The sequence below is a fragment of the Hemitrygon akajei genome, chromosome 7 (assembly GCF_048418815.1).
Source record: "Hemitrygon akajei chromosome 7, sHemAka1.3, whole genome shotgun sequence".
NCBI classification, from domain to species: domain Eukaryota; kingdom Metazoa; phylum Chordata; class Chondrichthyes; order Myliobatiformes; family Dasyatidae; genus Hemitrygon; species Hemitrygon akajei.
In genome coordinates, this window is record NC_133130.1 from 78,726,648 (window position 1) to 78,753,721 (window position 27,074).

A 27,074-nucleotide genomic window follows, 5' to 3' on the forward strand; every position below is an offset into this window, starting at 1 on the left:
TTCAAAACTCCAAACCAGGTAACTAAAAACCAAGAGTTTTGTGACTTGTATCAACAGTTGAACTAAAAGGAGACCTCTTGCCCACCTTTACTTATTTAGATCATTATTTCAGCCTGATTTTGTCCCGTATAACTTATTTCTTCTCACCGCAATTCTATGTCCACTCCTCCATGTGCAGTTTCTTCCCAGCTTTCTACATAACACTTGTGATGATTTCCATCACTTTGTTGCTTATAATTCATTTTCAATATTGATATCCCTTCCTTCAGACATTCATTTTACACAAACATAGCCTGATTCTTTATGCCTTTTTCTTGAACTGAGGACCAACCATACCTTTCATTTCCTCTCCCCTTGTCCTTATATTGAACATCTCTTTTAATTTTACTCACTTCCTTAAAATAAAAAGTGTTATTACATAAGCCCATATAGGTCGAAGTCATGCCTGAATCTTTGGAGCATTTGTGGTTTCAGTGCATCATGGCCCTCTCCCTCATCTTTTTTTTGCTGTTTAAATGTTCCTTTCTGCTCTTGTACAAAACTCCAAAGTTTCATCTCCTTTGCTACCAATTTCTGCTTTGTGGTCACTGCAACTTAATCCATATCATATTCTTCCTTTTCCTTTCTTTTTGCATGTGGCAAAGAATACCATCAACCTGTTCATCCTCATGATTTATTGTGGCCTGCAGCTGAAAACTCAAGTAAGGACTTCACTCATTTTGCTGTTTGGTTTGGCCTCAGTTCACATACAATGCTGACCACAGACCAGTCTAGGTTTGGTCAGCTCTCCCAGTGGCACCATGTCAAATTTTAACAAAGTCTTAAAGAGCTGTTACAGCTACAGTTAACTATATGACTCTTTGAATTACTGTTACTGCTCTGGCCTCCCTCCCAGATTTCGTTCTGTTCAGACAGAAGCTATGTATACTTGAGAGCTTCCCAGTTAAAGCTGGATATCCTTCAGAGTTGAGGGGAGACACTAATCAGTTAGTAGAATGGAGGTCAAGTGTCTTGAGAGTGGAAAGCAGAAAAATGTGTTCAGCTTACTGACAAAGTGGAAAATAATTGCCCTCCGAGATTAAAGTGTAAAGATCTAGTTCTATGGAAAAAGTAATGTAGAGTACAGAAACCATATTTTCCTATAGTATGGCATTAACAACTGTACACAATACTCCAAATCTGGCTGCCTGATGTTTTGTAAAGCCTATGAAGGCAAGTGTGCCAAGTGCCTTCTTCACTACCCTATCTGCTTGTTTTGCCATTTCCAAAAAGCTATGAACTTGCATCCCAAGGTCCCTCTGTACTTCAACACTCCTGAAGGTTCCTGCCATTTATTATATATGTCCTGTTAGTATGTGATGTGCCAAAATACATTACCTCATACTAGTATGAATGAGATCCAATCTGCCATCAGCACTGGTACACTACTGATTACAGTTATAAGAAAAATAATCTTCAACCACTACCTCTGCCACCAAGCTAATTTTGGATCCAGTTGCCAACAAACCTTGAATCCCATGTGCCTTAACTAACTGGATGAATCTACCATACAGGACTTTGTCAAAATCCTTGTTAAAGTACTTGAGTTTATTTTTCTGTATGATTATGAATGTTAACCTTGGAGTTTAATAATCAAGTTTCTGGAGTTGTGTTGTTTTTCTCTTTCTCTTCTGTAATATAATTTCAAAGTTCAAAGTAAATTTATTATCAAAGTACATATATGTTACCATATACAATCCTGAGATTCATTTTCTTGTGGGCAACCACGGTAAATACAAGATACACAATCGAATCAATGAAAAACCACATTCAACAGGACAAACAACCAATGCATAAAACAAAACAACAAACTGCAAATACAAACAGAAAGAGAAGAAAAGAATTATAGTAAATAAACAATAAATACCGAGAGCATCAGACGAAGAGCCATTGAAAATTAGTCCATTTCAGCGGGAACAGTTCAGTGATAGGTGAGTCAGGTTATCCTCTTTGGTTCAAGAGCTTGATGGTTGAGGGGTAATAAATATACCTGAAGCTGGTGGTCCGGGTTCTGGGACTCCTCTACCTTTTCCTCAATGGCAGCAGTGAGAAGAGACCATGTCCTGGATGGTGGAAGTCCTTGATAATGGCTGCTGCTTTCTTGTGACAGCAGATGTGCTAATGGCAAGGAGGGCTTCATCTGGACTAGGCCAGACCCTCTGCCTTTTGTTGGCTTTTCCGTTTGAGGGCACTGTGATGCAACCAGTCAATATACTCTCCACTGCACATCTGTAGCAGTTTGTCAAAGTTTTAGATGACATGCCAAGTCTTCACAAGCTTCGAAGGAAGTAGGGGCACTGCATGCTTTCTTCGTAATTGCACTTTCATGCTGAACTCAGGACAGATCCTCTGAAATGATAACACAGAGGAATTTGAAATTGCTGGCTCTCTCCAACTCTGATTCCCCCAACCAGGACTGGCTCATGGACCTCTGATTTCCTCCTCTGGAAGACAATAATCATCTCATTGGTCTTGACGACATTGAGTGAGAGGTTGTTGTTGCAGCATCACTCAGCCAGATTGCCAGTCTCCCTGTTATATGCTGATTTGACCAGTGACAGTGGTGTTGTCAGCAATCTTAAATATGGCATTGGAGCTGTGCTTAGCCTCACAATCATAAGTATAAAGAGTGGGGGTAAGCAGACAACCTTAATTTCATAAAATGTCCACACTTAAAGGGGAGTAGACCAGTCCAGTGAACTTCTGCTATTCTGAGAATGCTCTGAAGTAGAGTGGTGCTTGATGTGGCCTGCCAACAGCATGCTGCATCCATAGATCTCACCCATCCTGTCCCAATCACAAATTTGCCTATTATTGTACGAACTAAAGGTAGGCAACCATAATTTCTGGAGACAGGCTACTAAGTATCATCCATAACAAGCCAATGGACTCCAAAAACTACTTGACTACTTTTCCTCCCACTCTGCACTCTCCTAGCACTAGCTTGTAAGGACCCTTTTTCATGCTTTATGCTTGTCTATCTGCTTTGCATTTTTTTTATATGATGCCAGCTTCCAAATTCATGGTCCTGATATCTCTTCCTTTTCCCTCCACCATGGTATCCATGTGTTTGTGGATAGAGGTAAAGTTACCATTTTATAGGAGTGAAATTTCATCAGCTATAATCCATGGTAATTGACTTGAAATGATAATTTTGACTCTCTTTCCACTAACATTATCTGACCATCACAGTATTCCCTGCTCTGCTGCCATGATAAGGCCAAACTCAGGTTTAAGAAGCAACACCTCATGTTCTGTCTGGGTAGTTTCCAATCTGATGGCATGAACATTGATTTCTCTCAATCATGGTAATTTCTCCCCCATTCCTCATTCTGATTACTCTCTCACCCCTTCTCCCTTCATTTGCCCATCACATCCCTCTGGTTCCCCTCCTTCTTCCCTTTCTTCTATGGTCCACTGTCCTCTCCTATTAGATTCCTTCTTCAGCCTTTCACCTTTTTCCACCTCTCCCCACCGTACTTCCCTCCTCACCTGGTCTCATCTTTCACAGCCAGCTTGTACTCCTTCCCCTTCCCTCACCTTCTTATTATGGCTTCCTTACCAGTCGTGATGAAGGGTCTCAGTGCAAAATGTTGACTGTTTCTTCCCCTCCATAGATGCTGCCTGACTTGCTGAGTTCCTGCAGCATTTTATGTGTTGCTCAAGATTTTCAGCATCTGCAGAATCTCTCGTGTTTACAATATTCCCATGTTTTGTTTTACCTCATGGGAGATGTTGAGGATGTTGGCAAGCTGGGGAGGACATTGAAAATGTTATCAGTGAACTATGACTTGACCAGTGAGAACTATTGCATTTGCCTTAAAATATGATGAAAGTTATCAGTATTTATGTTTTTGTAAAAATAGAACAGCTTTTTGTTAATGATATAGATAATAATTCTGGCCTTTTGTGTAAACAGATTATCCATTAGTGATATAGGAAATGTTTAATCTCTTATTGGAAGAAAAGAGTTACATTGATTGCAGTTCTGTTTTTGACAATTTGAAATTGCTGTTATTATTTATGTTGCATTCCTCTGATGGTTGACCCTTCTGTGACTATAATATGACTACTTCTACAGAAGGCATCCAGAAGTTCTTGTCCTAAGTGGATTGGCTTTAGACAAAATATTAAGGAATAAGTACAGTAAGTAATTCAGAAGTCCTATGGAGGAGATATTAGGTAAAGTAGGCTGATAAAAGAGTTTGGAGATGACAGTTAGAGCCCTTTCCTGCCCTGATGGCCTTGGTGGCTCTCCTAGCTACCATGGAGCAAAAGAGCTACATCTTTGCATGTATTTACATTTATGAATGTCTGTATCTTTTTGAATAAATTGAGGTTCTCCTTCTCTTTACTCCAGCAGTCACTTTTTCCCCAGGAATCATGTGTTGCTGCTTTCTGCCTGCCACAGTAAACTTCTGCTTGTTGTGATGTAGCATATCCTAAGGGTGTTAAACTCTTGCATTTGTGCTCTGAGAGAGGATTTCATTTGCTGCTCTGGCTGAAAGCATTGATTCTTTAGCACACCAAATGTTCTGCAATCCAATATCTAGGCACTGTGGCGACCCACTTCCCAGCGCACTCGAACCGGCTCACAAAACAACGCGCGCCGCTGGCATTGAAGCCGGTCCCAAAAAGGGTGCCAAGCCTGCTTCACCAGCAAGGGGAAAAGCCCGCGTGCGGGACGGGACTGTGAATCCTGCGGAGGGCGGGATCAGGAAGGCTTTAAAGCGAGGCTGCGAAGTTTGAATAAACCTCTTTTTCAACTGCAGCTCACCGACTCTGTGTCATTATTGCAGTGCTGTGTGTAGCACACCGCTACAATTGGTGACCCCGAAGATGAACGACGCCGCATCTGTTCATGCAGTTTCGTTAAAACTGCCAAGCTTCTGGACGCTGCGACCTCACCTATGGTTCCAGCAAGCAGAAGCCCAATTCCACATTCGGCAGATAACCGCGGATTCCACACGTTACTACTACATGGTGAGCTCCCTCGACCAGGAAACAGCGGCCCAGGTTGAGGAGTTCATACAGTCGCCCCCAGCGGACCGCAAATACACAGAATTCAAAGCCTTGCTCATAAGGACTTTTGGACTCTCACGGCGCAAGCGAGCTGCCCACTTACTGCACCTAGATGGTTTGGGAGACAAGCCGCCGTTGGCTTTGATGAACGAAATGCTCTCCCTGGCCAGAGGTCACAAGCCCTGCCTCATGTTTGAGCAGGCATTCCTGGAGCAGCTGCCCGAGGACATACGCCTGCTGCCGTCCGATGCGGATTTCAGCGACCCCCGGAGGGTGGCGGCCCGGGCGGACGTGCTGTGGAAAGCCAAGAAGGAGAGTGGGGCGTCCGTCGCACAGATCACCAGGCCACGCTCCCAGCAGCAAACCAGACCAGGCCCAGCTGCAGAGCCCGCTAACCCCAGAGGCAGGGGTGAGGAGGCCAACGAACAATGGTGCTTCTACCACCAGCGGTGGGGCGCAGAAGCCCGCCGCTGTAGCCCGCCCTGCAAGTTCCTGGGAAACGCCAGGGCCAGCCGCCGCTGATGGCTACGGCGGCTGGCCATCGGGATAGCCTCTTGTATGTCTGGGACAAGGCGGGATGCCGCTTTTTGGTCGACACTGGAGCCGAGGTCAACGTCTTACCTCCGACAAGTTACGACACCCGCAACAGGGCACTGGGTCCCACCCTGAGGGCTGCGAACGGCAGCACAGTAAGGACCTACGGCACCCATATGGTGCGGCTACAGTTTGGCTCCAGCCGGTTCACGTGGGATTTCACACTGGCCGCCATAGCCCAACCGCTCCTGGTCGCGGATTTTTTGCGGGCTCACAGCCTACTGGTTGACCTGCAATGGAAGAGACTGGTCCACGCTGAGACCTTTCAGACGTTCTCCCTGGGTGAAGCCCAGTTGCCGGCCCCACACCTAGACTCCATAACGCTGTCCGACAACGACTTCACCAGAGTCCTGGCGGATTTCTCATCGGTTCTGGCACCGCAGTTCACGGCAGCCATGCCCAGACACGGCGTACAGCACCACATCCCGACACGGACCACCCCTCCACGCCCGTGCTCGAAGGCTTCCCCTGGACAAGCTCCGACTGGCGAAGGAGGAGTTCAAGAGGATGGAGGAATTGGGGATCATACGGCGGTCCGACAGCCCATGGGCCTCCCCCCTGCACATGGTGCCCAAAGCAACAGGGGGCTGGAGACCATGCGGCGACTACCGCAGGCTGAACGAGGCTACAACACTGGACCGCTACCCTGTGCCGCACATTCAGGACTTTGCAGCAAACCTGCACGGCGATATGGATCTTCTCCAAGGTAGACCTCGTCCGGGGATACCATCAAATCCCAATACATTTGGACGACGTCCCAAAACGGCACTCATCACCCCTTTTGGCCTTTTCAAGTTCCTCCGCATGCCGTTCGGCCTAAAGAATGCTGCACAGACGTTTCAGCGGTTAATGGACGCGGTGGGATGCGACCTGGACTTCGCTTTCATCTATTTGGACGACATCCTCATAGCCAGCAGCAGTCGTCAGGTGCATCTGTCCCACCTCCGTCAACTCTGCGCCCGACTGAGTGACTACGGCCTGACAATCAACCCAGCCAAATGCCAGTTCGGGCTCGACACCATCGACTTCCTGGGCCACAGGATTACTAAAGACGCGGTCTGCCATTTCCCCCGACCCAACACAATCAAAGGCCTTCAGGAATTCGTGGGTATGGTAAATTTCTACCACCGCTTCCTCCATTCAGCTGCCCGAATCATGCGCCCCCTGTTCGCCCTGATGTCGGGTAAGGGCAAGGACATTACCTGGGACGAGGAGTCCGCCACCGCTTTCATTAAAACCAAAGAAGCCTCAGCAAATGCCGCGATGCTAGTGCACCCCAGAATGGACGTCCCTACCGCCCTCACAGTGGACACATCTAACACGGCAGTCGGTGGGGTGCTGGAACAACTCATCGAGGGTCGCTGGCAACCCCTGGCGTTTTTCAGCAAACACCTACGACCACCCGAGCTCAAATACAGTGCTTTCGACCGGGAACTGTTGCCGCTATAGCTGGCAATCCGGCATTTCAGGTACTTCTTGGAAGGTAGGCCCTTCACCGCGTTCACAGACCACAAACTGCTTACCTTTGCGTTCATGAAGACATCTGACCCCTGGTCGTCTCGCCAGCAGTGACATCTGTCCTACATCTCCGAATACACGACGGATGTCCAGCATGTCACGGGAAAGGACAATGTCGTGGCGGACGCCCTCTCCCGCCTTAACATCCAAGCCCTGTCCCAGGGGGTAGACTATGAAGCACTGGCGGAGGCACAGCAGGCAGACGAGGAGATCCCTAGTTAGAGGTCTGCAGTCTCCGGTTTGCAGCTCCAGGACCTCCCCGTAGGCCCAGGTGAGAGGACCCTACACTGTGACGTCTCCACCGGCCAACCCCGCCCCGTCGTCCCGGCAGCCTGGCGGCGGTGCATTTTCAACTTCATTCACAACTTAGCGCATCCCTCCATCAGGACAACCGTCCGGATGGTAGCCAACAGGTTCGTTTGGCACGGACTCTGCAAGCAGGTCAGTGAATGGGCCAAAACGTGCATGCACTGCCAAACAGCCAAGGTGCAGCGGCACACCAAAGCTCTGCTGCAGCAGTTCCACCCCACCAACCGGCGTTTCGACCACATTCATGTGGATATCGTGGGCCCCCTGCCAGTGTCGCGAGGAGCGCGGCACCTCCTGACTATCGTGGACCGGTTCACAAGATGGCCAGAGGCGGTCCCGCTCACCGACACCACCTTCGAATCTTGCGCCCGGGCACTGATAGCCATCTGGGTATCTCGCTTTGGTGTACCGGCCCACATTACCTCCGACAGAGGCGCCCAGTTCACCTCCAGCCTGTGGTCAGCTATGGCCAACCTTTTGGGGACACAACTGCCTACCACCCACAGTCGAACGGACTAGTTGAGCGTTTCCACCGTCACCTTAAGTCGGCTCTCATGGCCCGCCTCAAAGGGCCTAAAAACAAGGACGAGCTTCCCTGGGTCCTGCTCGGAATCCGCACAGCGCCCAAAGAAGATCTGCACACCTCGTTGGGCGAGTTGGTGTACGGCGCACCCCTGGTCATCCCAGGGGAGTTCATACCAGCCCCAAGGGGGTAAGAGGAAGAACCCGCAGCAGTCCTGGGCAGACTACGCGAGAGGCTCGGTAACCTGGCCCCCATACCCACTTCACAGCATGGGCAGAACCCGACCTGCGTACCCAAAGACCTGCAAAACTGTAAGTTTGTTTTTGTACGACGGGGCGGACATCGGGCACTGCTACAGCGGCCCTACGAGGGGCTGTTTACGGTGATCAGAAACAACGGGTCCACATTGGTACTGGAGATTGGGAGGAAAGAGGAGGTTTTCAGGGTGGACCGACTCAAACCGGCCCATGTGGACTTGGCACAGGCGGTCGAGATTCAGGCACCGCGGCGCAGAGGCAGACCTCCCAAACAGAGTCCGACCCAGACTGTGGACATTGGGGCATGTATCGCTAGTTCTGGGGGGGGGGGGGGTTATGTGGCGACCCACTTACCAGCGCACTCGAATCGGCTCACAAAGCAACGCATGTCGGCATTGAGGCCGGTCCCAAAGAGGGCGCCAAGCCTGCTTCACCAGCAAGGGGAAAAGCCCGCGCGTGGGACGGGACTGTGAATACACGCCTCCTACAGCATTCCCGCCCAGGGAGGGCGGGATCAGGAAGGCTTTAAAGCGAGGCCGCGAAGTTTGAATAAACCTCTTTTGCAACTGCAGCTCACCGACTCCATGTCGTTATTGCAGCGCTGCAGCACTGCCATAAAACCTAGAATCAGATAAATGTTGTACTCATTCTTTAATAAAAACAAAATGCTGGAGGAATTCATCAGGTAGAGCAATGTCTGTGGAAAGAGGATTAGAACTAACCTTTCACCAAGAGTATTGGTCTTTTTGAGGTTTCGTACTGCCCAAGGGATATAGAGGCATTGACAGCACTGCATAGTAACACTTGAATCTTCTGAAGAAGTAATTTAGAAATAAGGGCTAAATGACTGGAACTTGCAATTGAAACAAACTGTTGCAGTGTTTAAGATGAGTTGAATGGGTAGTAAAAGAGAATGCAGATAAAAATATATGCACTCTATGGTAGCTCAGGGCTTTGGAGTTTGGAATTCAAACCAACATCATCTGTAAGGAGTCTGTGTCCTTGCTGTGGAATGCGTGAGTTTTCACCAGGTACTCCAGTTACTTCCCGCAGTCATACTTGTTGGTAGGTTAACTGGTCATTCTAAACTGTCCTATGATTAGGCTGTGGTTGAATTGGGTCCTACTTCACACTGTATCTCTAAATAAAATATTGAAACGGGATGGGTGTGCGACACAGGATTACCTGCTAATGTGGATGATATTCTTCACAGACATTCCACAGAGTAGCATTTTAATTCTCACTTTGACTTGAATGTGTGTGGCCTCCTGCCAATGAGGCCTAATTACAATCAGGGAAGAATGCTGTTGATACTGAATTCTTCGATTATTTATAACTTGCCCTTTCTGTTTGTGTAACCAAAACAGCCCTTCAGCACACAATGTCTGTGCTAATCATAACACCAATTTAAACTGCATACTGCTCGCAAATGGTCTATATCCCTGCCTGTTCATGTGTCTATCTAAATGCCTCTTAAACATTGCTATTGTATCACCTTTCACCCCTGCCCCTCCTAGGATTTTCCAGGCATCTGCCAGTCATTGTGTTTAAAAAGAAAATTTAACAACATAAATCTTCTTTTAACTTCCCCTTCTCACCTTAAAGCTATACCATCTATTTAGACCATAAGATATAGGAGCAGAATTAGGCCATTTGGCCAATTGAGCCTTTTCCACCATTTCATCATGGCTGATCCAATTTTCTTCTCAGCCCTAATCTCCTACCTTCTACCCTTATCCCATCATGCCCTGACCAATCAAGAATATGCCTTAAATATACATAAAGACTTGGCCTCCACAGTTGCCTGGCAATGAATTCCACAGATTCACCACTCTCTGGCTAAAGAAATTCCTCCTCATCTCCATTCTAAAAGGACAGCCCTCTATTCTGAGGCTGTGTCCTTTGGTCTTAGACACTCGCACCATAGAAAATATCCTCTCCACATCCACTCTATCAAGGCCTTTCACCATTTGATAGGTTTCTTCTGAATTCTAGTGAATACAGACCCAGAGCTATGAAATACTCTTCATATTTGACATGTCTACCCTGGGGAAAAATACACTGACTGTCTAACCTGTCTATTACACTCATATGTTTATACACAGAGGATTCCGGTTAACGGGGCCATCTGTTAATCGAGACAGCTGCTTATTTGAAATAACGCTTAAAGAACAAAAACTAGTGGAGAAAATAGCTGGAATTCTCTTCGTCTATTTGGGACACTATCCTGCTTAATTGGGACAGGAGAGTGTTGGCAAACAATTTTTAACTAGCGTCAGTAGCGTGGTCATTAGACGCTTCATTGTACTTAGAGTGAACAGTTTTTAAATAGCATGAGTTGCATGGTGTTTGTGTTCAAAAGGCAGTGATTTTTGTCAGTGATAGTTGGTGAGAAGTAAACAGTAAGACTCTTTGGAACTGTTCTGTGCACTGTAGTTTCAAACATGCAGGCTTGGAAATGCCTGAAATGTCCAGGAATGAAAATGAAACCATTTCACTACTTCAACAACTTAGGAACTCCGAAGAATTTGAAGGTATCGGCAATCATCTTGAATGTTACAATGAAAATGAAGATTTGGAGGATGAAATCATTGATAGGATTATATGAAGGCAGTCCATGATCTGCACTAGGTGTCTGCAATGATTTTGTTCTTTTAATCAATCCAAAGAACGTGGCAGCATACGCTGAATGAATTCCTCCATCGATAACTGTTTGAAACTAATACACAGTTTTTTAATACTGAGGTATTATACGTTTGTAATTTGTTTTGTATTTCATTTAAATACATAAATTGTTACACACTTAAATGGTAGCTTGCTTTTTATATACCTTTTAAACTGTTTCTATGCTGTGCTTTTCTATGACTGTATTTCCATGAAACTTTGGCTAATTGGGTCAGTCACTCAGTTGGGCCAAAATATTGACCCCGATGATTCCCAGTTAAATAGAATCCACCCTACTTCCATCAGGTTTCCCTCCAGCCTCTGACACTCCAGAGAAAATAATCCAAGTTTGTCCAACCTCTGTTTGTAGCTAAAACTTTCAATTCCAGACAACTTCCTGGTAAATCTATTCTTCATCATCTCTAAAGTCTCTATCCTTCCTGAAGAATTGTCCATTTTGCCTTTCATTCCTCTTTTTTCTTTATAGTCGGATTTCGTGACATTACACAATTTGTACAACATTAGCAATACATTACACAGAAAAAGATGCTTAATCTTAACTGCCCCAATTATTTTCACCATATCAGTGAAATCCCTTTTGTTTTGCCCATCACCCCCCAAAACTTTCTCTGAAATCCTTGGCTAACTTATTTGACCTTTTTCTCAGTTCTGATGAGGGCTACCAGACCTGAAGCTTTAACTGTTTCTCATTTCACAGATGTCTGCTGAGTTTTATTTTCAGCCTTTCTTCGTCTTTTTTCTGATAAATCAGTATTTCAATATATATTTTTATTTTCTTCTGGTACATCGTAGGACAGCTGAATAACAATTCAAACTAATCAGCAAATTGGGCTCCATCTTTGAGAATAGCTGAAACGCTTCTGGTATGAACCCTTAATTCTGAACTGAAGGATTCTGTTGTCTTTTATTTTGGTTTAGTTCCACAAAAAGTTTAATTTTTCAATTAGTTCTTATTACTAATTCAGGAGACTTTCTTTTTCTGATTTCCAGAACATTGTTGTCTACAGTGATTGAGAATGCATGGGATTTTGTTCTATGGTTCCAAATACTGTAAGAATTAATACTGTTGCTGGAATTGCTCTGCTGATTTTTTTAACACATTCCAATGCAGTCAATTAATCTAAAAAAAATGGCCCTCAAGCTGAAGTGTTAATTCTGTTCTTTTTTCAAGATGCCACCTGATCTGCTGTGCATTTCCAGTACATTCTGTTGAAACAATTAAATGGTTGAGTCTATCTGTCGTAAGTCATTTTCAGTTATTTTACCCCCAATTAAATTGCTTATTTTTTCTGTGATTCTCTTTTTCATCTTAATTAATAAAACCACAATTGTTTATCATTGTGAATTACGTCACAAAATACATTTTATCAGAGGGCAAAGAATTACATTCTATTTGGGTTTCATTTTCAAAATAAGTTCTGTTTTCACCAATGAGAGGATATTCACAAGCAGCTGGTAACAGCTGGATTACGGAACAGTAGTTTATGTCCATTTTGAAACATTGCCACATTAAGTATAATAGAACTTTGAAAATCTGCTCTCCCATTGTTTGTAAATTCCCCCATGGCTCGCCATCTGTCTTGCTACATGACATTTGCCACTTTCCTTTTCAATTTGCGGGGTCTCTGACTTTCCATTTCTCCTTTCAACTTGATAGGCCCTGTTTCTTGCACTTTCTGGAAATTCACTTTCTCAGGAGAAACCGTGAGTTTCTAGAAAGCAGAGATACCAGTTTTAACTGCTGTAAATATCTTAGGGGGAAAAAAGTGAGTTAAAAGTATATTGGGGCATAAATTAAGAATAACATCCAATAGTGCAGAAAATCTGTGTATCACACCATCGAAATTCTGGGCATGCCAAGTTAACAGATTTTACTGTAGTAATTCAGGGAGAATTGTTATCAAGATTTCTTTCAATTTACCACAAAAGTTTGTCTATTTTGTGTTGGCTTTGAGCTTTGTAGTAGAACCGTTGCTATAAAGTTTACTTGATTAGTGACAGAGAGGTTCAGTTCATTGTTTTGATGCTCTGAAAAACCACAATATAAATGCAAGTTTCTCTTTAAAGAAAATTATGTACTGGTACCAGTAAGTGGTGGTATTCTGACTGCTAAATTCTCCAGAATTTTCCATGCAAAAAGAATAGAGAAATTACTTTCTATTCATAATTTTTTGCAGACTTTAACGTTATGCCTACAAATGTTCAGATGTTCTTAATGGACCTTACAGAGTTTATCTCTGATCGCCTGTTGTCATTGGCATAAGAGGAGCTAATCTTACAGTGCTTTCTCAGTCGGAGAAAGCAGGGCAGTTTTGGCATCTGATTTTTTACAAATTTGGTTCAACTGGTCTGTTTATCCATTTTTCTGTGGACTCAACTTTGTCTTCTGAAGATGAGATTGAAATTTATAAAGTCTGGATGATAACACTCCCTACCATGACAATACCAAAAATGTCATGGTGCTAGTCATGATAAAAGTTACAAAACTGAAATGTCAAAACTGATTTTTTGTTGTTGGGTAAGTATGAAGTCAAGTGAATGAAGTTAGAATACAGATCAACTCTAATCTAATTGAATGACAGAAAACTTCATGGAACGAGTGGTTTCAAGCTATTGTAATGATATAGGTAACTACATATTCTTAAGCAAAATATTACAAAGTAAAATAGCAAAATTCATTTTGAATAGTCCAGAACAGCAGTTGTATTTCAATACCTTGATGAAAGATTTGATTTTTTCAATGCTCATTTCTTTCTTAAGTATTTTCTTAACTACATAATGCCGCAAATGTCACCATTTTTGTTTTACAGGAAAACCTCTGGTCCTCCTCTTACCTAGCAATCATCTTTATCATGTCTGTTGCTGTAGTTTCACTCTCATTGCTCCTGCAACCTTCATGCCCTTTGTACCTAGCAAATCAATCACACATTTCCCTTTTAATGGTTTCTTTCAATTTCATAGTTTCAGATATGAGTTATTCAGACTGGAATGCAGATGAAATAGACTTCAATGAACTGTCAGTTATCAGTTGAACCAACTGTATTTTAATGTCCATTGCATTGGCTACATCCAGAGCATGTCCTTATATTGTCATCTTACAATTTCCTGGCAGTTGATCCTCACAACTATTTCTCTGTTGTTGGCCTTTCATCTTATTCAGGATTCAATAAGTTTAAAATCCTTATTTATGTTCTGAATCTGTTTACTTCAATCTCATGATTTGGTTTAATTTTGTGTTTGATGAAGGGTAATAAAAACGATTGATGAAGGCAGGGTGATTGATGTTATCTTTGTGGATTTCATTAAGCTATTTGATAAGTTCTTTCATGGTTGGCCAGTTGAGAATGTTAAGGCAGGTACATATGATCCAAGGTGAGCTAGCATATTGGATCCAAAATTGGCTTGATGATGGGAGATTCTTATGATTTGAAAGTTCATGACGAGGTGTATTGCAAAGATTGGTGTTGACACCTCTGTTGCTTGTGATCTGTGTTAATGACATGGATGTGAATGTAGGTACGGTTGCAAGAAAAAGTTAGTTACCTGCTTTTCTACATTAGTTACTCATAAAATATGGTCTGATCTTTGTTTAAGTCACAATAACAGACAAATGCAATTGCCTAAACCAATAACACACAAGCAATTATACTTTACATGTCTTTATTTTGAATTTTGATTTGAATTTATTTCTTACCTCTTTCACGTACGTGAGCAGTAAAAATCTTTATGCTATATTTCCATCTAAATGTGCAATCATAGTAATTTATTATAAATAGAACAGTCAATGTAATATAGAGTACACTCAAATCAGCATGAGTTCATCACTCTGTTGGCCTGGTGGAAGAAGCTGTCCCGGAGCCTGTTAGTCCTGGCTTTTATGCTGTGGTACTGTTTCCCAGTCGGTAGCAGCTGGAATAGATTGTGGTTGGGGTGACTGGGGTCCCCAGTGATCCTACGGGCCCTTTTTACACACCTGTCCTTGCAAATGTCCTGTATCATGGGAAGTTCACAACTACAGATATGCTGAGCTGTCCACATCACTCTCTGCAGAGTCCTGTAATTAAGGGAGGTACAGTTCCCATACCAGGCAGTGATGCAGCCAGTCAGGATGCTCTCAATTGTTCCCCTGTAGAAAGTACTTAGGATTCGGGGGCCCATATCAAACTTCTCAACCATCTGAGGTGCCTTTTTCACCACACAGCTGGTGTGTACAGACCACGTGAGGTCCTCGGTGATGTGGATGCCGAGGAACTTAAAGCTATTTACTGTCTCAACCCCAGATCCATTGATGTCAATGGAGGTTAGCCCATCTCCATTTCTCCTGTAATCCACAACCAGCTGGTTTAATCATTCATAGTCGAGGCTTGAAAAAGTAGGTGAACCCTTGTATTTACTAACTGGTAGAAACTCACTTAGCAGCAATAGCCTCCACCAAATGTTTCCTGTAGCTGCTAATCAGACTTGCACAACAGCAATGAGGAATTTTGGACCATTCCTCCATACAAAACTGTTTCAGTTCATCAATATTTCTGGGATACTTTGCATAAACAGCCTTCTTCAGATCATGCCACAACATCTCAATGGGGTTAAGGTCTGAACTGTGACTTGGCCATTCCAGGACACAAGTTGTCTTCTTTTTAAACCATACTGTTGTTGATTTGTATACTTCAGGTCATTGTCTTGTTGCATCATCCAATTTCTATTAAGCTACAGGTGACAGACCGCAACCCTGACATTCTCCTGTAAAGTGTCTTGATACAACTTTGAATTCATTGTTCCCTCAACAACTGCAAGCTGTTCAAGCCCTGAGGCAGCAGAGCAGCCCCCAAACCATGATGCTCCTTCCACCATGGTTCACTGTTGAGATGAGCTGTTCATGTGCAGTCCCTTTCCCTCTATACATAGCAGTGTGCATTTCAACCAAAAAGCTCAACTTTTGTTTCATCTGTCCACTGAAAATTGTCCAGAAGCATTGTGGAAAATCCAGCTCATCCTTACAAACATCAGATGTGCAGCAATGTTTTTTTTTGGAGAGCATTAGTTTCCCCTGTGGTGTCCTTCCATGAACACCAATCTTGTTCAGTGTTTTTCTTATAGTGATGCATGAACAGAGACTTTAGCAGTTTCTCGAGGTTTCTGCAGGTTTTTTGCTGTTACCTTTGGGTCCTTTTTCACCTCCTTCAAAATTGCATGTTGTGCTCTTGGTGTGACCTTTGCAGGACACCCACTCCAAAGGAGAGTTTCAACAACACTGAATTTCCTCCATTTGTAAACAGTTTCTCTTACTGTGGACTGATGAACACTCAGCTTTTTAGAAATGCTTTTGTAGCTTTTCCAGCTGCATGCACCTCTACAATTCTTCTTCTGAAGTCCTCTGAAAGTTGCTTCAATTAGGGATGGTGCACATAAACAGATCTTTCTTGAGAAGAGTTGGCTCTGTCAGTAACCTGACTTTGTGGGTCCTTTTTATAGGGCAGGGCACCTCTACAATCCACACCTCCAATCCTACCTCATTGAATGGAGCATCTGACTTCAAATAGCTTTTGTAGAAGGCATTACCTCAGAGGTTTGCATACTTTTTTGAACCTAGACTGTTATTGTTTAAATGGTATATTCAGTATTGACGAGATGAAGTAAAATTGTTTGTCTGTTATTAGTTTATGTTTGATTTTTATAGTTTGACTGTTATTGTTGATGTTTGCAGATTATGTTTGTTTATTATTTTGACTTAGATGAAGATCAGATTACATTTGATCGGAGCATGACTGCGCAAGCGCGTGGAGGTCAGCGAGTTAGACCAACGGGAAGAGTTTAAAAGGATGACAGCTTTATAGAGCGGGTGATAGAGTAGAGGGACACAGAATAGGAGGGCTTTGGCTCAACAGGGCTTAGGCAATAATGGGTCGAGGTGAGGTCAGTTACTTGTGAAGAACAGAAACAGGAGTATGTCTCTGAGGCTGGTGTTCTGTACTGGGTGTCAGATGTGAGATGTCCAGGTGTCTCCCAGCCTTCCAGGCGGCCACATCTGTGCCAGGTGTGTTGAGCTGCAGCTCCTTTAGGGAACTGGAGATGCAACTCGATGGCCTTCGTCTGATCAGGGAAAGTGGGAAGGTGATAGATAGAAGTGATAGGCAAGAGGTCACACTGGGGCCTCAGGAGACAGTTAAGTGGGTAACAGTCAAGAGAGGGAAGGGCAAGAGTCAGATACTAGAGAGCACCCCTTTGGCTGATCCCTTGACAATAAGTACTTCTGTTTGAGTACTGTTGGGGGGGGAGGAACAGCTTACCTGGGGGAAGCAACAGTTGCCATGCCTCAGGCACAGAGTCTGGCCCTGTGGCTCAGAAGGGTAGGGAAAGGAAGAGGATAGCAGCAGTGATAGGGGACTCTATAGTTAGGGGGTCAGACAGGTGATTCTGTGGACGCAGGAAAGAAACACAGATGGTAGTTTGTCTCCCAGGTGCCAGTGTCTGGGATGTTTCTGATCGCGTCCACTATATCTTGAAGTGGGAAGGAGAACAGTCAGAGGTCATGGTACATATTGGTACCAACGACATAGGTAGGAAAAGGGAGGAGGTCCTGAAACCAGACTACAGGGAGTTAGGAAGGAAGTTGAGAAGCAGGACCTTAAAGGTAGTAATCTTGGGATTACTGCCTGTGCCACGTGACAGTGAGTATATGAATAGAATGAGGTGGAGGATAAATGTGCGGCTGAGGGATTGGAGCAGTGGTAGGGATTCAGATTTCTGGATCTTTGGGACCTCTTTTGAGGCAGGCATGACCTGTACAAAAAGGATAGGTTGCACTTGAATCCGAGGGGGACCAGTATTCTGGCGGGGAGGTTTGCTAAGGCTATTGGGGAGAGTTTAAACCAGAGTTGCTGGGGGGGGTGGGAACTCTCCCCAGATGGAGGAAGGGGTGGTTGGCTCACAAATAGAGAAAGCTTGTAGGCAATGTGAGAGGGAGAATAGGCAGTTGATAGAGAAGGGATGCGCTCAGAGTGATGATTTGAGATGTGTCGATTGTAATGCAAGGAGTATTATGAATAAAGTGGATGAGCTTAAAGTCTGGATCAGTACTTGGAGCTATGATGATGTGGCCATTACAGAGACTTGGATGGCTCGGGGGCATGAATGGTTACTTAGAGTGCCAGGCTTCAGATGTTTCAGAAAGGAAAGGGAGGGAGACAAAAGAGATGGGGGCATGTCACGGCTGCAGAAAAGGAGGAAGTCATGGAGGGATTGTCTTCTGAGTCTCTGTGGGTGGAAGTTAGGAATAGGAAAGGGTCAGTGACTCTACTGGGTGTTTTTTATAGACCACCCAATAGTAACAGGGACATTGAGAAGCAGATAGAGAGACAGATTCTAGAAAGGTGTAATAACAACAGGTTTGTCATGGTGGGAGATTTTAATTTCCCAAATACTGATTGGCATCTCCCTAGAGCAAGGGGTTTAGATGGGGTAGAGTTTGTTAGGTGTGTTCAGGAAGGTTTATTGACACAATATGTAGATCAGCCTACAAGAGGAGAGGCTGTACTTGATCTGGCATTGGGAAATGAACCTGGTCAGGGGTCAGGTCTCTCAGTGGGAGAACATTTTGGATATAGTGATCACAATTCTATTTCCTTTACCATAGCATTGGAGAAGGATAGGATCAGACATGTTAGGAAAGCATTTAATTGGAGTAAGGGGCAATATGAGGCTATCAGGCAGGAACTTGGAAGCATAAATTGGGAACAGACGTTCTCAGGGAAATGTATGGCAGAAATGTGACAAATGTTCCTGCATAGGTACATTCCAATGAGATGGAAAGGATGATAGGGTACAGGAACCGTGGTGTACAAAGGCTGTTGTAAATCTAGTCAAGAAGAAAAGAAAAGCTTATGAAAGGTTCAAAAAACTAGGTAATGATAGAGATCTAGAAGATTATAAAGCTAACACGAAGGAGCTTTATAATGAAATTTGGAGAGCCGAGCTTAAGAATGAAATTCGGAGAGCCAGAATGGACCATGAGAAGGCCTTGGTGGGCAGGATTAAGGAAAACCCCAGGCATTCTACAAGTATGTGAAGAGCAAGAGGATAAGAGGTGAGAGAATAGGACCAATCAAGTGTGACAATGGAAAAGTGTGTATGGAACCAGACGAGATAGCAGAGGTACTTCTTAATGAATACTTTGCTTCAGTATTCACTACAGAAAAGGATCTTGGTGATTGTAGGGATGACTTACGGTGGACTGAAAAGCTTGAACATGTAGATATTAAGAAAGAGGATGCGTTGGGGCTTTTGGAAAGCATCAAGTTGGATAAGTCATCAGGACCAGATGAGATGTACCCCAGGATACTGTGGGAGGCGAGGGAGGAGATTGCTGAGCCTCTGGTGATGATCTTTGCATCATCACTGGGGATGGGAGAGGTTCTGGAGGATTGGAGGGTTGTCGATGTTGTTCCCTTATTCAAGAAAGGGAGTAGAGATAGCCCAGGAAATTATAGACCAGTGGGTCTTACTTAAGTGGTTGGTAAGTTGAGGGAAAAGATCCTAAGAGGCAGGATTTATGAACATTTGGAGAGGCATAATATGATTAGGAATAGTCAGCATGGCTTTATCAAAGGCAGGTCATGCCTTACGAGCCTGATTGAATATTTTGAGGATGTGACTAAACACATTGATGAAGGAAGGGCAGTAGATGTAGTGTATATGGATTTCAGCAAGGCATTTGATAAGGTACCCCATTCGAGGCTTATTGAGAAAGTAAAGAGGCATGGGATCCACAGGGATATTGCTTTGTAAATCCAGAATTGGCTTGCCACAGAAGGCAAAGAGTGGTTGTAGAGGGGTCATATCCTGCATGGAGGTCAGTGACCAGTAGTGTGCCTCAGGGATCTGTTCGGGGACTCTTTTTCTTAGTGATTTTTATAAATGACCTGGATGAGGAAGTGGAGGGATGGGTTAGTAAATTTGCTGATGACACGAAGGTTGGGGTGTTATGGATAGTGGAGAGGGCTGTGAGAGGTTACAGTGGGACATTGATAGGATGCAAAACTGGGCTGAGAAGTGGGAAATGGAGTTCAACCCAGATAAGTGTGAGGTGGTTCATTTTGATAGGTCAAATATGATGGCAGAATATAGTATTAATGGTAAGACTCTTGGCAGTGTGGAGGATCAGAGGGATCTTTGGGTCTGAGTCCATAGGACACTCAAAGCTGCTGTGCAGGTTGATTCTGTGGTTAAGAAGGCATATAGTGCAATGGCCTTCATCAACCATGGGATTGAGTTATGAGCCTAGAGGTAATGTTGCAGCTATGTAGGACCCTGGTCAGACCCGACCTGGAGTACTGTGCTCAGTTCTAGTCGCCTCACTACAGGAAGAATGTGGAAACCATAGAAATGGTGAGAGGAGGTTTACAAGGATGTTGCCTGGATTGGGGACGATGCCCTATGAGAATAGGTTGAGTGAACTTGCCCTTTTTCTCTTTGGAGTGACGGAGAATGAGAGCTGACCTGATAGAGATTTATAAGATGACGAGAAGCATTGATCGTGTAGATAGTCAGAGGCTTTTTCCCAGGGCTGAAATGGCTAACACAAGAGGGCACAGTTTTAAGGTGCTTGGAAGCAGGTACAGAGGAGATGTCAGGGGTAAGTTTTTTTACGCAGAGAGTGGTGAGTGTGTGGAAGGGGCTACCGGCGACGGTGGTGGAGGCGGATAGAATAGGGTCTTTTAAGAGACTCCTGGATAGGTGCATGGAGCTTTACTTTTCTAAGGTAACCCTTGGTAATTTCCAAAGTAAGTACATGTTCAGCACAGCATTGTGGGCTGAAGGGCCTGTATTGTGCTGTAGGTTTTCTATGTTCTACATTTTATGAGTGATTAATGCAGAAAACCAGGTAACTGCAAAGAGTCACAAATTTTTCTTGTAATGGTATATAAAATTGTAGGAGATTGTAGATACACAGAATCGTTTTCCATTGGTAGAGTTATGAGTGTCGAGATGGCACTAAGCTGCAGTCTCCATCTTTGTCTTTTTGTTTTTTAGGTTTGTAGGAATAGTTTTGCAACAGGGGAGTTAGGGTGTTAGATTAGGGTTTAGGGACAGGGATGTGGGGAAGTTAATGTGTCAGTCTGGATTCTAAGCTTTTGCTCTGCTTTCAAATGCCAGCGATGTAGATTTGGGATGAAGGGCATCAGTGGTCATATGTTGGGTCAGCAGAACAACAAGGTCAAGGGCTGGTGGCCTGCCTAGGTCAGCGAGTCAGTGGTGGGTTCAAGGATTGGATTTTTGTTGGGTCAGAAGGCACGAAGGCCAATGTCACCCTAGCTACATGAGTTTCCTAGACATATGTTTGAGGCCTAGTGTTTGTGTCCCATCATCACCGAGACTGGAGTTTGAGGCCTTGAGTTCAGATCCTCATTGTTTGTCATAGGCGAGCCCTGGGGTTGATATCAAAGATCGAAGCCTGAATATCGAGCGGAACTCAAGGTCTGATGGCTGAAGCTACGAGCCTGCGAATCTCTGCAAGTCCATTGGGGCAGTGAAAGGCCCAATGTCTGCATGCCTAAATTCACTGGAAACTGGAGGGTGAAGATGGCCTGTTCTGGGGTTGGAGGACTGTGTGTGTGGGAGGGCATGAGGGAGAAAAGGAGCTTATTTTACTGATGCTGTTTTATTGCTTCTTGTGTTCTGTGTTGTTCTGCCTTTCATGGTGGGCATGTTACCCTGGTGCCCAAATGTGTGGCAACACTCGTTGGCTGCCCCCAGCAAATACTTGGTGGTGAATGCAAATGACACATTTCACTGTTTTGTTTCGATGCACATGTGAAAAAAAATATTACTTTACAAGGGTATAGATTTAAGGTGAGAGGTATAAGGTTTTTTATTCAGCAAGTAATTGATGTCTGGAACTCACTGAACTTTGATTCAGCAACTCCTATAGCAAAGTACATTTATTATCTAAGTATGTATTCAGTACACAACCCTGAGATTCATCTTCCCGCAGACAGCTATGAAACAAAAAAACTCCATGGAACCTGTTCAAAGAAAAGATCAAACAGCCAATGAGCAAAGAAACAAATCGTGCAAATGGCAAAAGAGTGAATAACACACAGAGTATTAAACATCAAATCGCAGAGTCCTTGAAATAGTGTAGGAATATTCAATTTAGTTCAGCTCATTTTAGCACTATGTCATTTGTTGACTAATAGCAGTAAAGAAATGAGTAACCAGAAATGCATATAACATCAACTGCAGTGTCCTCTGAAAGCAGGTCTAATCCACAAACTGCGCTGATGAAACCTTGCCCAAGGCATTACACACCTGCACCTGCCTCTGGCTGCAGCAAGGGAGAGGGAGAGTAGTCAAACAAAGGCAGACAGTGCTGAACACACACTTGCCTTCCACTCTTATCCTCATCGATTTCAATCTTGATCGACACTTTAATCAACATGTTGGTCAAGAATTGTAGCTGATCATGGATTACCACTCCGCCATTAGGTCGCGTCCATTCTCAACCACACCGAATTCCCTTGGAGACAGCAAAAACACCAGATCACTCATTCAGCCAAAAAGCATATTATCAAATGTAAATTTCTGGCTCCAGTCACACACAGCTTAGTAGTAGAAGTATATTTGAAAGAAGAGGTAATTTTGTGAACTGTCTACAGGACTTCGTTGTAAGTTGCAGTGGCCACTGGCACCATTTTAGCCTTCCAACCATCAGATACAAACACCATTTTTTAAATAAGAGACCAGCACTTAAGTAATCAAAGGCAAATAAAAATTATGACCCAGTGTGAACAGTTGGATTAGTGCATATGGGTAAAAAGGGTAGCACGGTCACAGTCGACTGTAGGATCCATATTGATGATTCTGTTGTGTCAACTCTCCAGATTAGGAATGAATCTTTGTGCCACCCCAGCAGAAGATTATTCCTCTGTCTTTGAATCCTTTTGTTGGTGGGACCTCTTTTGTAATTTTTAAAGTATTTCCCTTTATGGCCAATTTTAGGAATAACCTTGGGACCCATCTTTTCAACTTATCTATATTTGCCTCTTCCATAATTTGGGATATACCCTTTCAAATTCTTTTATGATGTATTTTGAGACATCTCAAATAATTCTGGTACTGTACAAGTATATACTGATTGTTTTATGTTAACAAGGGGAAGTATGATATCTTAACCAGAATATAATTTATTTTAACTGCATATTGTTCTTATGCTTATTCTTGTTTTATGAATATCAATTAATTTCTCTTGTTTTAGTTTTTTAGTCGGAGAAGGGGCTTACAAGTGGGCAGTGGATCATGGAATTGTACCATGTCCTCCTGACATATTGGCAACAAGTAAGACATTTTCAACCTTTTTCCTCATTCTGCAGATAACCACAGATTATTTTTGTCAGATATTTTGCATTTAAGAAAGAAAGTTTGCATTTATTTGAGCCATGATCGAATGGTGGAGCAAATAGCCCATTCCTGCTCCTGCATATATATTATGGTCTTTATATTTATTCCAGTTTTTAACATGGTAAAATTAACAGCAAGATTTCCAAAATGTTCCCTGCTTTTAAAGAAAGAATTTTAATTTGGTACTGGCAGTTCCTGGGTTACGAACGAGTTCTGTTCCTGAGTCTGTCTTTAAGTCGGAGTTGTATGTAAGTTGGAACAGTTACATCTGGTATTCTTTAGCGTCAGTTAGTCAAACATTTGTCTTATTATATAGTATATATTTTACCTTTCTATGCATATAAAACACTTAAGAAACGTATGTATTTCAATAATTAAACCACTGTGTTGCTTAGTAATAATTGTAGCTTTCACCAGGGCAGGGCCTTTCACATGCTCCATTACTCCCACTTTATCCTTTACCTGTATCCTTTAAAATTGTTCCGATCGTTGACTGACTGTAGCCTAACGCTTTTCCAATGACTGATGGCATTTCACCTCTTTCCAAACGCTTTATTTTCAATCGCAATCGTTTTCCGTCAACGGAACAGAAGACTGCAGATTCAGCAGCAGCCGGGGACAGTGGGTCCTCTGCTGCCCTGGGTCCTAAAGTCCACCCACATAGAGACAGGTTAAATGGGACTAGTGGGGGCGGTGCTGACTGGCAGAGGTGGGGGGGGGGGTGTCAGGGTGAATCTTGCTAAGAAATATTTAAGCCAAATACAAAGTTACACACTCAATACAGTGTTAATGGCAATGACTTAAAATGGCGGATGGTGTTGTGATCCGCCATAAAATGGCAGACGACGTTGTGATCCGCCATAAAATGGCAGACGGCATTCTCCTCCCTCCGTTCGTAAATATGAGTTGTTCGTAAGTCGGGTGTTCGTAACTCGGGGTCTGCCTTTATTCTTATAGATAGCTTCCTTCCTGACATTTAACAATACTGCCCTTGGTTTAAACATTGGGGTTTTAAAGCTAAACAATGATAACACTTTACATGTAATTTCTATTGTTTTTGCTGATGGATAAATGAATTATTGTGACATTCATGATTGCTACATGCATAACTAACTAGCCAAATGATGTCCGGCCTTGAAATGCATAATTTGTGAGGTAAATAATTACATAGTGCAAGCAGATTATAGAAACACATTGCTTACATAGGAAGTAACAATTAGCAAGTTAGATAGTTATTTTATTAGTAGTCAACTTTTCATGATGTGACATATTTCCTTCCCTAATCTAGCTAAAAGAAATTACTAGGATGGAAGCAAAACATTCTGAGGAATGAAGGAAAATAGGAAGTCACAATCTGTGTGGGAACCAATAGCATAGAGAAAAAAATAGTTAAAGCCTTGCCATCAGATACAGGAGATAAGAAGTTAAAACATTAGGCTGCAGTGCTCTCTGGATTCCTACTAATGCTCCAACCTTAGAATAGGTTGGAGTGGGAGGGGGTAAAACAAGTTGGTATGCATTGAGAAAAAATGGTGTGGAAATGAGGACCCAAATGTTGAATGGTGTAAGGGACATATTCAAGGTCCGACTGTTGCTTTACTGGAACTAGTAACCTTAATAATAAGATATAGGAGTAGAATAAGACCATTCTGTCCATTAAGTCCGGTCTGCCATTTGCTCATGACTACCTTCTTCCCCTAACCTTTCACACCCTAAATTATTAAGTATCCATCAACCTCCACCTTAAATACACCCAGTGACTGGGCCTCCACATCTGCCTGTGACAAAGAATTTCACAGATTCACCACCTTCTGGCTTAAGAAATTTCTCTTCATCTCCATTCTAATGGTTGTCCCTCTATAATAGCATTGTGCCCTCTGGTCCTAGATTCTCTCACAGTAGTTAACATCCTTTTCACATCCACTCTATCTAGGCCTTTCAACATTTGATAAGTTTCAATAAGATCTCCCTTCATTCTTATAAATTCCAGTGAGTACAGGCACAGAGGCATCAAACACTCTACATATGATAGGCTTTTATTCCCGGAATCATTTTTGTGAACCTCCTTTGAACCCTCTCCAATGTTAGGACATCCTTTCTTAGATAAGGGGCTCAGAACTACTCACACTACTGACAATACGCCAAGTGAGCATTGCCTGTATCTTATAAAGCCTCAGCATTATATCCTTGTTTTTGTATTCTAGTCAATGTTCCCTCTAATTTGTAATGACCAGCATGTGCAAAAAATCTTGTACTGTGCAATTTTATTTGCTCAGTGACAACAAAATGTGCCCACAGAATTTTATATATGAAGGAATTTATTTTAACAGCTAGCAAAACACTGTCAATGAGAACTTCGATCTCCTCCGAGTTTGATCGTTTTCACTCTTGTTCATCTGCACTCTCACAAAACGTACATTGCAGGCCTGTAGTGGGTATTAAAGAATTTTCTCACCGGAGCTTTCGCACACTGTCCATATGTGATTTGCTTGCTAAATGACATTTTAAAAGTCAGGTTTCCAAGTATCACTCCATTTCTTCCCAATTTCAAATTCTCCAGCAACTTTGCATTGCAAAAGTACATGCAGGTAACACCAGTTTCTGTATTGTACATAAATATATCTTGTAGATACATGTTCCTGACCCGAAGATCTTTTAGTGTAACAGTTTCTACTGTTTCATTAAATCCTTCCGATACTAGGTAGTTCCTTTGCGCTCTGTGCCCTTTGCTTCTTTGGAATTTAACATAGTACATCAATAATTTCTTCAATAAAATTATGATAAATAAGCCAGTTCTAAAATCCGCAGACAAATCTTTGCAAACTCCATGTAGTCAACACCATCCGCATTAGAAATCGAGAAAGGAAATGTGATTATGTATGATCGTGAACCATGGAACATTATAGCACAGAAACAGGCCTTTTGGCCTTTCCTGGCTGTGCCAAACCATTTTCCTGCCTAGTCCCGCTGACCTGCACCTGGCCCATGTCCCTCCATACACCTCTCATCCATGTACCTGTCCCAAGTTTTTCTTAAATGTTAAAAGTGAGCCCGCATTTACCACTTCATCTGGCAGCTCATTCCACACTTCCACCACTCTCTGTGTGAAGAAGCCCCTCCTAATGTTCCCTTTAACTTTTCCCCCTTCACCCTTAACCCATGTCCTTTGTTTTTTTTCTCCCCTAGCCTCAGTGGAAAAAGCCTGCTTGCATTCAGTCTATCTATACCTATCATAATTTTATATACCTCTATCAAGTCTCTCCTCATTTTTCTACAGTCCAGGGAATAAAGTCCTAACCTATTCAACCTTTCCCTGTAACTCAGTTTCTCAAGTCCCGGCATCATCCTTGTAAACCTTCTTTACAGTCTTTCAACCTTATTAATATCCTTCCTGTAATTTGACCAAAACTGCACACAGCACTCCAAATTCAGCCTCACTAATGCCTTATACAACCTCACCATAACTTTCCAACTCTTATACTCAATACTTTGATTTATAAAGACTAATATACCAAAAGCTCTCTTTACTACCCTATCTACCTGTGGCGCCACTTTTAGGGAATTATGTAACTGTACTCCCAGATCCCTCTTCTACTGCACTCCTCAGTGCCCTACCATTTACCTTGTGTGTTCTACCTTGGTTTGTCCTTCCAAAGTGCAATTCCTCACACTTGTCTGTATTACACTCCATCTGCCATTTTTCAGCCCATTTTTCCAGCTGGTCCAAATCC

General features: G+C 43.2%; 1 protein-coding gene across 3 annotated transcripts in view; it reads left to right on the forward strand.

Moving 5' to 3' along the window:
- Positions 1-27,074, forward strand: part of tasp1 (taspase, threonine aspartase, 1) — a 145,966-nt gene that overhangs the window by 29,175 nt on the left and 89,717 nt on the right. For all 3 annotated transcript variants that reach the window (XM_073051278.1, XM_073051279.1, XM_073051280.1), the window contains one exon: positions 23,201-23,280. In XM_073051278.1, coding sequence (XP_072907379.1) covers positions 23,201-23,280 — 80 coding nt within the window. The remainder of the gene's footprint in view (positions 1-23,200; positions 23,281-27,074) is intronic.